Raw genomic sequence first — 12318 nt, 5'->3', positions numbered from 1 at the left:
TGTTTACACGGTCAGGAGTTGGTTCCTTTGCATACTCTCCAAGTAAATCTCAGCGTCTCCAATTCCAGACTTAAACATTAAAAAGAGAAGTAATACATGAGGATATACGGAAGCACTTCTGCTTATGAAACATCTTTTAAATAGTTTTCCACTAATGCTAACACCCTGTTAAGAGCCTTTTAGCATTACCACTAGATATATTATTCCATTTCTTGAAATCAAATGACTAATGTTTTTCTCCCTTCCAGTTTCAAGCCAGGCATTCCCATTGGGCTTAATCCATTAAACAGAAAAATGCCACAGATTTTAAGAAAGGACCTGCTTCCCACCATACAACTTACGGATAACAAAATCAGTTTTGAATTACGAGAATTTAATTAAAAATTCCACATTATAGACTATGAAATGTCTCCTTTTGGCATAGAGTTCCATAGGTGAAATTGGGCATGTAGTTGCTTATTTACAATGGTTAAATTAAAGTGTGGATTAAAGCTGACAGATCTGGGAATAAAAGAGTTGCAGTGGGCTAGAACTCATGGGCAGATTTAACAAGTGAAATTCTACCAAGATACATCAAAAATAGCAACAGGACTAGATACTCAGCTCATTTTGTTTTATTTGTAATATACCAATTGTGGCTTTAGTGCCAGTCTGATTCATCTCTCTACTACAAAATGAGGCTCTATAAAGGAAAATACTGCAACTGGAGTGAGGAAGTTGAATCTTATAGGAAGGAATTTGTCTTCTCATGAAGACTTCAGTTTACCAGAAGTATCTATTGGGGAAGTGTTTACAAGAAAATGTGCCATTTAGCATTATTCTAAATTTGCATAATAACTGAACCAAACAAAAACATTACTTCACAAAACTGCTCATTGGACAACCCACTACTGTTTTTCATTTCTGTCTTACGGCATTTGATTTAGATTATTCAGAAACATACTTAAATTTGTAGCTAAAATGACTTAAATGCACGAATTTGATAGAAGAAATACAAAAAAATGCTTTGCTAAGGTAAGTCAAAATTAAGTATCAGTTATAAAATTATAAATATTCTATAATGTCTTTAATTTTGATAGCTTTATTGGGTTAATTGTTTGGTCTGAAATTTCTATGCCTTTGATAGATATATATTTTGAAAACTGAAAACAATAAAACAGTTCAGATAAAATACTTAACTCTCAGAAATCATAGACCAGTTTTGTGTTTCTAAACTTCTTTAAACACATCCAAGTGTGACTGGTCTATTATCGAAACATGATGTTGTTTAACTACACAGGCTATTTCTTGATTCCGATCTTCTAACTCATTTGATTGCTACCTTTTGTTGCTACATCAGAACTCCTTTACTTTGAGGAAAATGCATAAGGAAGAAAGAAAAAAACTGAAGATCATGTTTATTACATGTAAAAATTCATTCTTGTCACACCAACTCTGCCATGCATATGTTAAATATATTCAGTAAATATTTATTTTAAATTTATGCCACAAAATTGTTTGAATGAGCTCACTACTTTAAAAAATTACTTAGACTAGTTATCAGTTAGTTGTAATAATTCACCATAACAAAAACACTATGGGAAAAATCCCCAGGAATCCTGGAGAAAAAGAAAGAACTTCATTAAAATGAAGAAAATTTACTGGCATCATTATATTTTAAACAATTCTAAAAGGACATCTTAGAGCAAACTGTATAATGTTTGTAATTGTCTAAATGTTAAGGCTGTTATAAGAGTTACTATTTTTGTAATCATTTCTAAAGTACATTTTCTTTTATTTAAGATAAGAGAAGCAGAACTATATTAACTCATTTTCAAAGACGATTCTAAAAAGGATCTTTCATTTTGAAACTGCATCTTAAACACTTAAAACACATTTATGATATTAAGGCGGTGCCTGATTTAACTAATTGTGGCTTTTGTTGCGTTCTTATTAACATTAGTTTTACAAGTTATGTGTAAAATTAAATTTTGTTTCAAAGTTACATATGAAAAAGTAACCAAACTACATATAATTAAAAAAAATATCTTTTCTCTGGTCCCTTTGGTTTATATAACATAAATTTGCTTATGGATGAAATGTGAATGCCTTTAAGCAACAGCAAAGAAAAATTCAGTTTTCTCTTTGAAATAAAATAGCTGTTCTGGACCAATAAAGAAAAGTATATTTATTATATTAGGATGTTCATTAGGATTTAGTTTTCTATCTGAATGTCACACTAACTAGATGACAGACACATCAAAGTAGCAGAGAGTTTACTTTTAAGACCGTATTAATAAAAATGTCCACATTTGATGTATTAAAATAACTTACCTATACTAAGATTAGGTGCTAGAACTACTTTATTTAGGACAGATCACAACTGGTAGATAGAGATGTATTAAATGTCGTAAACCATTATTGTCTTTTATATCTCATCCTTGGTATGTTCCTTATTTTCTGCTAAGTAGACTTTATTAGCCCCTGTTAGTAAAATCAGAGCCCATAACCACTTGCTGGGGGAGCAGGGGGAGAGAAGAGATGAAGATTGAGATTTTTCCAGCGTTTTCACTTGGTTTATTGGTCCAGTTAAAGACCTACTGTGGAAGGCAGCTCAGTAAGAAAAGAGAATCAATATTAATATTTGCACTGGCTTAAAATTTTGCTTTTCTGGGAAAAAAAGATTACAAAATGGCATATAAATAGTGCTTGCATTCTGTGAAGAGATGTAGGAAACTTTCTTTACCTACAAGTCTGACTAGCCAGCTCTCAGACTGTGGTAAATGTGTACAGCTACTTGCCAAATGTGTACAGCTGGAACTTGCCATCATCAATCTGTTTGAAGAAAAGGAAATGCTTGTTCTTTTTTTGAGAGGGATTGGGAGATAAGATTTTGACTAAATAAATGATGATAACCTCTTACAAATAATAAAAGATAGTAGTCCTGGCTTTTTACCACATCAGTCTTTGTACACTGCAACTTTTTCATCAAGGCTTAATTTCTACTGGGCCCCAGTGGAGTGGAGCTATAACTTTGTGTTCCCTTTCAACATCAAAGGGAAGTTATTCCTTTAAATAAGAAAATCAGTAGAACACATACTCATTTATTTGAATATGAATAAATCAAAATTCCTCTTTTATGTTTTGGCTGCACAAGTGAAGACAGAAATGGTCAGAGAATACTAGGTGTAACCAAAAGAGGGCATCATCTACCCTTAATGTCTGCACAGCTTCCTGTGGTTGTAAAAAACCAACAAAGCCCCCAAATCCTCAACACCTGCTCAAAGGGCATCCCATGGGCCCTGGCACTTTTTAGTATATAGGGACACCAAATTATGAAATCACACATTATAAAGAACACCACATTGGTTATTTACTTCAGGACTGACTTCTATATTCAGCACTCGTATTCCCTGAACTGTGTTGCATTAGAAATAAGTATTTAACATTTACTGTATCACTTTTTACAGACACTCTGAGTTTAATATTTCATAGGGCACTGGGAAAATGTCTTCTTAGGCCAGGGTACAGGCTGTCATCACATGAGAATAATATGGCACTTAATTTCCTAATAGTATCTTAACTTCAAGAGGTTATCTATAATATAGATAGATAGATTGTTCTATCTATAGATAGATAGGGAACATTGGCAGTAGGTGGCAGTAAGTTCTCCTGAGCACATGGAGGACACAGTTAAATGCATTTGAGGTATGTGGGAAATGGTTTAAAGCAGAATTTTATGCCAACTTTTAGTAACGGAAGCCTAACAAATGTTTGTTCTTTCAAGTGAGAGAAGAAAGCAATCTGGAACTATTCATAAGCTTATTTTCTGTATTCTTAAACATATTTTATAATGAATGTATGATTTAAATAGTAGGTTAAGTGTTTGGGGGTACTGCACACCTCCCTTGCATACAGTCAAACTTCTTCAGGGTGATGGGGAAGAGGAGTTATAGGCTGCTGAGCAAAATTGCCAAACTGGTCTCAGAAATTCACTGCATTGGAGAGCGCGGGATCCTTGCAACACTGACTTTAGCAGTTAAACTAGAGTGGTTGGGGATGAGTATTCTGCTTTGTAGTAGAGATAGCTGTTCAGGAGGAGGAAATGTGAATTCTGAGAGCATGATCATTTAGGAGAGATTTCCATTCCTGGAACAATATCACTACCACATGCACGTGTGCAATTGAAGGGAAACCTGGTGGGGAAAATAGTTTTAACATTCTTTCAGGTAAAAAAGAAAAAGCAGTCAAAATAGCTTTATGGTAGAGGAGGAGGCGACCTGCCATCTACCAATCCTAAAATCTAGCAGGATGGTACCTTTCTTTAAAGACAATATTGAAGCCAGTAAAAGATGTTTTTTTCTTCTTCACTCTGTCTCCAGAAAAAGAATCACTACCTAGTGGAAAATGTTGTGCAAGCCTCTTCATGTTTCTTCCCTCCAGAAAACAACTAAACAGATGGAAGAACTGGTTCACAAACATCCCAACTCTCTCCTGCCAAGGTACATCAGAGAAGCCGAAAACTGGGACTGCATGGGCTTGGGGTGGGCTCGCTGCAATGTCTTGAACTAAAACCTAAATGTTTCACCTTGTGGTAAGGAGCACCTGTTTCCCAGAGTGGCCTAGAACCTGGTGTGTCTGCTGGACGGAATGAAGCCCTAGATGCTTCGCACGGGGGTGGAGAGAGTAGTTGCCTTGGTCTCCGAGAATAGGGTTCCTCCTGGGTCACCGCGTTCACCCAACCACCTGTTACCTTCGGGCCTGGGTTTTCCACAGAAAAAATTATGCTATGAGCCGCTGCCTCAGGGCTTTGGAAGTTGCAGTGGGGGAGAGAAGGGGTGGGAGAATCCCCCAGGGATGATAGAGAGCTTCAGGTCTCCCTTTGGGTGTCGGTGCCGCTGTTTACCAGCCCAACAGCCTTCAGCCCACTTCCCCTTTCCTCCCCGGGGGAAGAGATGGTTAAAGATTACACAGCGGCCGCGGGCACTTCAAAGGGCGGCGCGGGCAGCCAAAGGTAAAGATAACGTTCTGGCAGCTATAATCGGGGTTTGTGGTTGCCACATTTTAATCACGCCGTTAAAAAAGAAAGAAAACAAAAAGAAAGGAGGGAGCGAAGGAAGGAAGAAGGGAGGAAGGAAGGGAGGAAAAGAGGAAAAAAAAAAAACCAAAAAGGTTACATCACGTCACTGTGCAAGGGATGCAGACTAAAAACCCTTTGGAGCTGGGCAAGTTGTTTCTTCTTTGGGGAAGCTTTCTATAGACCATCTTTTCGTGGAATGCGACTAGACGCAGAGAGGCGGTTGGGGCGGGGACCAGATGGCAGCCTGCCTTTGGGTACCAGGCTCTGGGTCACAAATGCCCACTCCGCACGCAAATGCCTGCATTTGCAGGAATTCGCCCTGCGATGTTTCTAGCGCTGGACTGGGAAGCTGCGGCGCAGCAGCGCTTTCCCGGGTTGCACTCGAAGCCATTTCTCTGCGGGTCCAGAAAGTGCCGGCACGCTACTCCCCGAGACACGTGCATTTCTCTGGGGGCCATAACAGGCCTGGCCAGGATGCCCTTGACAAACTCGCCCCCCTCCCCCCCGAGCAGGCGGGAGCCAAGGAGCCTCCAGCCTCGCCTTGGACAAACCTGCCTTCCCCTCTTAGCCTCTCTCCCGGAGTGACGTGGGGAAGTACTTACAGGTAGGAGGTGAAGACGCTGAGGTTGGAAGGCAGCTCCGAGAGCCCCAGGTCGGAGCAGTCCACCCTGAGCAACATCCTGCCGTCGGGCTCGCAATGACAGTGTGTGGGGCAGCCCCGCAGCAACGCACCAGACCTGGGCGAGCTGCCCCCGGCCGCCAGCTGCAGCAGCACAGGCAAGGACAGCAGCACACCGAGCCGGGAGGTGTCCATGGTGCCCGAAGTAGGGGGCCACGAGCTGGACGCGGGCGGAGGGCAGCACCGGATTGCTACGGGCCGTGGCGCGCCGGGCGCTGCTCCGTGGGCTTCTGCAACTCAGCGGGCGTCTGCAGCGCCAGGCGCCGCGTTCCTGTCCCCCCGGCGTGGGCGGCGAGGAGAAGCGCGGCGGGGACTGAGGTGCCGGTTGCCGCCACGCCGGCCTTCGGGGCAGCCCTGGCTGCAGCGGCGACAGTGGCGGTGCGCCTTGCTGCTGCTCGCGGCCTGAGCGGTGTGGAGCAGCATCTCTGCTTGCACGCTCGTTTTTTAAAGCGCTCCAGCCCGAATTGCGCGCCCAGTGACGTCAGCGCAGCCTGGCTTCCCAGGCACCCCCCGCCCGGCCCCACTTTCCCTCTACTTGTCCCCTCCCTCCTTTCCCAAGTCCTGGGCTGGGAGGCAGCAGGCAGCGCGCGGTGCTGGCGAGTTCTCGGCGCTCCCACTGAGCCTCCTCCGGGAGGATTCAGCGCTCAGCGCCGCGCGCCGGAATAGGGGACGCCCCCACCCTTACCCCTTCATGCGTCCTGGAGACCCAGATCTAAGAGTCGAGAAGGACCTGCTTCGGAGAGACCTAAACAGACGCACGAGGACTGGAGGATGCCGCACGTTTCCTCCGAGCCCTCTTCAAATAATGGATGAGATACTTGGAGTGATTAAACAGAATAAAACAAAACAAAAACACAAAAACTAAAATCCGATGCAGAGAAATAGTTACGTTATCAGGGTAAGGAGGCAGGCGTCCCCGGCGAATGATAGGTGGCCTTTTTGATCCTTACGTCTGCCGCACTGTCTGGCTCGCTTTTGCCCTAAAATCAAAGTGCTAGGCTAATCGCTAAATAAATACAGCTCCTGAGCGAGCACTCCACTGCTGCCTTCCTATCTCTTGCGGGGTGAGGAAGTCAAAGTGACTAATTTGTTTTTTAAAAGTGGTTTAGAATACCCTAGAAGTCACTTTTAGTAAATCGATGCCAGACTGACAGATGGCTGTTTGCTAACTTCCAGGGACTTTTCGTCTTAAGTGTCCCAGGGCTCTCTGAACTGAGAGCAGTCCCACCTACGTGAGTGACACTGGGCTCTGAGAACCGCTGCAGAGCGCCAGGGGGAAAATGCATGTTCTTGCTTCAAAAAGTGTCCTACAGTGAATCTGCAGGAAAAAGGAGGAAAAGGATGCAGGGCTTTCTTGGAGAGAAGCCCTCGGTGAGGTACAAATAGTCCTCGCCAGACCTGAGTGAGCTGCTGAAAGAGGTGGTATTCCAAGCCTGCCACACCAACTCTCAAAAATGCAGTTTTCACTCTGGGGCACAATGCCTCACAGCCCATGAAGACAGGAAACCCTTTTGATTTTCCAAGTCCTTTTTAATCTCCCTCCACTTAGACTGCCCAGCCAAATTTCTCAAATAAACGTGTAAATTTTAGAGTTGGGAAGATGTTACTCTGTGCAGTGTATGTGCCTTCCTTCATGTCCAAACCTCGCTGTTTGTTCACCTAAAATATATAATTTCTTGACCACAATCTGTAGTCTGAACATCTTCCTTTCTTGGGTGAAAAAACAAACAACAAACAAAACACTTGACAGTGCTAGTGCCACTGAAAATTGTGAGTTAACTCCGGTTTCTGCACAATCAGTACAGAGAGCCCGCGTCTCTGGATACCCTTTTCCTTCACTTTTCCCTGTGTATACCACATTCACTGCTACTCTGTGCTTATTCTCACATTATTCTTGCTTCCCTTAGCCATTCTTTCCACATTTAAAGAATGCCTACCGTGTGTCTTTCTTCCTTTTTTTCAACATTTAAAAAAAAATTTCAATGGCTTTTGGGGTACAAGTGGGTTTTGGTTATATGGATGAATTATATAGTGGTGAATTTTGAGATTTTAGTGCACTCATCACCTAAGTAGTGTATGTTGTACCCAATATGTAGTTTTTAATCCCACACCCTTCTCCTACCCTCCCCTTTTGGGGTCTCCAAAGTCCATTATAACACTCTGTATGCTTTTGCATATTCGTAGCTTAGCTCCCACTTATAAGTGGGAAAATATGGTATTTGGTTTTCCATTCCTGAGTTACTTCACTTAGAATAATGGCCTTCAGCTCCCTTCACGTTGCTACAAAAGACTTTATTTTATTCCTTTTTATGGCTGAGTACTATTCCATGCTGTATGTATACCACATTTTCTTTATCCACTCACTGGTTGATGGGCACTTATGTTGGTTCCATATCTTTGCAATTGTGAACTGAGATGCAATAAACATACGTGTGCATGTGTCTTCTTCATATAATAACGTCTTTTCCTTTGAATAGTGATATGGTTTGGCTCTGTGTCCCCACCCAAATCTCATGTCGAATTGTAATCCCAAGCATTGGAGGAGGGGCCTGGTGGGAGGTGATTGAATCATGGGGGTGGATTTCCCCCTTGCTGTTCTCATGATAGTGAGTTCTCATGAGATCTGGTTGTTTAAAAATGTGTTGCATTCCACCTTTGCCCTCTCTCTCCTGCTTCCCCATGAGAAGACGTGCCTGCTTCCCCTTCTTCTTCCACCATGATTGTAAGTTTCCTGAGGCCTCCCCAGCCATGCTTCCTGTACAACCTGTGGAACCATGAGCCAATTAAACCTCTTTTCATTATAAATTACCCATTCTCAGGTAGTTCTTTATAGCAATGTGAGAATGGACTAATACAGAAAATTGGTACCAGGAGTGGGGCATTGCTATAAAGATATCTGAAAATGTGGAAGCAATTTTGTAACTTGGTAATGGGCAGAGGTTGGAACAGTTTGAATGGCTCAGAAGAAGACAGGAAGAAGAGGGAATGTTTGAAACTTCCCACAGACTTGTTAAATTGTTGTGACCAAAATGCTGATAGTGACACGGACACTGAAGTCCAGGCTGAGGTGGTCTCAGATGGAGATGAAGAACTTATTGGGAATTGGAGCAAAGATCACTTTTGTTATTCATTAGCAAAGAGGTTGTAGGCATTGTGCCCTTGCCCTAGAGATCTGTGGAACTTTGAACTTGAGAGTGATGATTTAGGGTATCTGGCAGAAGAAATTTCTAAGTGGCAAAGCATTCAACATGTGACCTGGGTGCTTCTAACAGCATAAGCTTATATTTGTGAGCAAAGAGATTATCTGAAACTGAAACATATTTAAAAGGAAAACAGAGTGTAAAAGTTTGGAAAATTTGCAGCCCTGCCAAGTGGTAGAAAAGAAAAACCCATTTTCTCAGGAGGAATTCAAGCTGGGCCTAGGAAGGAAGAATGATTTTACAGGCTGGGCCCAGGGTCTGGGTGTCCCACTTCCTTGAGCCCCACTGCCCTGACCAACCTCAAGACACTGCTCCCTGCATCCCAGCCACTCCAGTTCTAGCCATGACTAAAAGGGCCCAAATATTTCTGAGGCAGCTGCTCTAGAGAGTGTAAACCATGAGCCTTGGCAGCTTTCACTTGGTGGTAAGCCAGTGGGTATGCAGAGGGCAAGAGTTGAGGCTTGGTTGCTTCCACCTAGATTTCAGACGATGTATGGAAATGCCTGGATGTCCAGGCAGATGTCTGCTGCAGGGGTGAAGCCCTGATGGAAAACCTCTACTAGGGAAGTGCAGGGGGGAAATTTGGGGCTGGAGCCCCCACATAGAGTCCCCACTAGGGCACTGCTTGGTGGAGCTGTGAGAAGAGGGCCACCATCCTCCAGAGCCCAGAATGGTAGATCCACTGGCAGCTTGCACCATGTGTCTGGAAAAGCCTCAGGCACTCAACACCAGCCCATGAAAGCAGTCACCACAGAAGCTGTTACCTGCAGAGCCTCAGGGACAGTGCTGCCTGAGGCCTTGGGAGCCAACTCCTTGCATCAGTGTTGCCTGGATGTGAGACATGGAGTCAAAGGAAATTATTTTGGAGCTTTAAGATTTAATGACTGCCCTGCTGGGTTTTGGACTTGCATGGGGCATACACCCCTTTTGTTTTGGGAAATTTCTCCCTTTTAGAATGTGAGCATTTACCCAATACCTGTACCCCCATTGTATCTTGGAAGTAACTAACTTGTTTTTGATTTTATAGGCTCATACACAAAAGGGTACAGGTACGGGCTCTTTTGGACTGTGGACATTTGAGTTAATGCTGAAATGAGTTAAGACTTTGGGGGACTGTTGAGAAAGCATGATTGTGTTTTGAAATGTGAAAAGGACATGAGATTTGGGAGGGGTTTGTGTGGAATGATATGGTTTAGTTCTGTGTCCCCACCCAATTCTCTTGTTGAATTGTAATCCCCATTGTTGCAGGAGGAACCTGGTGGGATGTGATTGAATCATGGAGGCTGACTTCTCCCTTACTGTTCTCATGATAGTTCTCATGAGATCTGGTGGTTTAAAAGTGTGTAACACTTCCCCCTTCACCCTCTCTCTCTCCTGCTCCCCCATGTGAAGAGGTATCTGCTTCCTCTTCACCCTCTGCCATGATTGTAAGTTTTCTGAGGCCTCCCCCACTATGCTTCCTGTATAGCCTGTGGAACTATGAGCTAAGTAAACCTCTTTTTAAAAAAATAAATTACGCAGTATCAGGTAGTTCTTCATAGCAAAGAAAGAACAGACAAATATAGGTAGATACCAAGTACTGGGATTGCTGAATTGAATGGTAGATCTACTTTTAGTTCTTTAAGGAATCTCCATACTGTTTTCCAGAGGCTGTACTAGTTTACATTCTCATCAGCAGTGTATAAGTATTCTCCTTTTACCACATCTATGCCAATGTCTATTGTTTTTTGACTTTTTAATAATGGCCATTCTTGCAGGAGTAAGGTGGTATCTCACTGTGGTTTCAACTTGCATTTTTCTGATGATTAATGATGTTTAACATTTTTTTCATCTGTTTGTTGGCCATTTGTGTATCTTCTTTTGAGAAATGTCTATTCACGTCTTTAGCTCACTTTTTGATGGGATTATTATTTTTTTCTTGCTGATTTGTTTGAGTTTCTTGTAGATTCTGGATACTAGTCCTTTGTCAAATGTGTAGTTTGCAAATATTTTCTCCCATTCTGTGGGTTGGCTGTTTACTCTGCTGATTATTTCTTTTGCTGTGCAGAAGCTTTTTTTTTTTTTTTTTTTTTTTCTTGAGACAGAGTCTCACTCTGTCACCCAGGCTGGAGTGCAGTGGCATGACCTTGGCTCACTGCAAGCTCTGCCTCCTGGGTTCACGCCATTCTCCTGCCTCAGCCTCCCGAATAGCTGTGACTATATGTGCCTGCCACCACGCCTGGCTAACTTTTTGTATTTTTAGTAGAGATGGAGTTTCACTGTGTTAGCCAGGATGGTCTCAATCTCCTGACCTTGTGATCCACCTGCCTCAGCCTCTCAAAGTGCTGGGATTACAGGCGTGAGCCACCGTGCCCAGCCAAAGCTTTTTAATTTAATTAGGTCCCATTATTTGTTTTTGTTTTTGTTGCATTTGATTTTGGAGTTTTAGTCATGAATTCTTTGTCTAGGCCAATGTCCAGAAGAGTTTTTCCAAGGTTATCATCTAGAAGTTTTATGGGTTTTGGTCCTAGATTTAAGTCTTTGATCCATCTTGAGTTGATTTTTGTACAAGGTGAGAGATAGAGATCCAGTTTTATTCTTCTACATGTGGCTCGCCCGTTTTCCCAGCACCATTTGTTAATAGAGTGTCCTTTACATTTCTGTTTTTGTATGTTTTGTTGAAGATCAGTTGGCTTTAAGTATTTGGCTTTATTTCTGGGTTCTCTATTCTTTCCCATTGAGCTAGGTGCCTACTTTTATAGCAATACCATGCTGTTTTGGTAACTACAGCACTGTAGTATAACTCGAAGTCCAGTAATGTGATGCCTCCAGATTTGTTCTTTTTGCTTAGGATTGCTTTAGCTAGTTGGGTTCATTTTTGTTTCATGTGAATTTTAGGATTATTTTTTCTAATTCTTTGAAAAATCATGTTGGTATTTTGATAGGAATTGCATTGAGTCTGTAGATTGCTTTGTGCAGTATGGTCATTTTCACAATATTGATTCTTCCAATCCATGAGCATGGGATATGTTTCCATTCATTTGTGTCATCTATGATTTCTTTCAACAGTGTTTTGTAGCTTTCCTTGTAGAGATCTTTCACCCCCTTGGTAAAGTATATTCCTAGGGATTTTGTTTTTGTTTTTGTTTGCAGCTGCTGTAAAAGAGATTGAGTTTTTGATTTGTTTATTGGCTTGGTCATTGTTGGTATATAGCAGGGCTACTGATTTGTGTATACTGATTTTGTAACCGAGACTTTACCGAATTTGTTGATTAAACCTAGGATTATTTTAGAGGAGTCTTTAGGGTTTTCTAGGTATACCAACATATCTTCAGTAAACAGTGATAGTTTGACTTTCTCTTTTCCCATTTAGATGCCCTTGATGTCTTTCTTTTGCATTA

General features: G+C 42.2%; 1 protein-coding gene across 2 annotated transcripts in view; it reads right to left on the bottom strand.

Moving 5' to 3' along the window:
- The window catches only part of LGR5 (leucine rich repeat containing G protein-coupled receptor 5), a 145962-nt gene extending 139806 nt beyond the window's left edge, over positions 1-6156 (bottom strand). For both annotated transcript variants that reach the window (XM_054445429.1, XM_063646504.1), the window contains exon 1: positions 5662-6156. In XM_054445429.1, coding sequence (XP_054301404.1) covers positions 5662-5873 — 212 coding nt within the window. In that variant the 5' untranslated portion in view covers positions 5874-6156. The remainder of the gene's footprint in view (positions 1-5661) is intronic.
- Between the last annotated feature and the right edge of the window lie 6162 nt (positions 6157-12318).

Source organism: Pongo pygmaeus, chromosome 10 (assembly GCF_028885625.2).
Source record: "Pongo pygmaeus isolate AG05252 chromosome 10, NHGRI_mPonPyg2-v2.0_pri, whole genome shotgun sequence".
Taxonomy (NCBI): domain Eukaryota; kingdom Metazoa; phylum Chordata; class Mammalia; order Primates; family Hominidae; genus Pongo; species Pongo pygmaeus.
The sequence above is the reverse complement of the archived record's forward strand: the minus strand, read 5'-3'. Positions and strand labels throughout refer to the sequence as shown.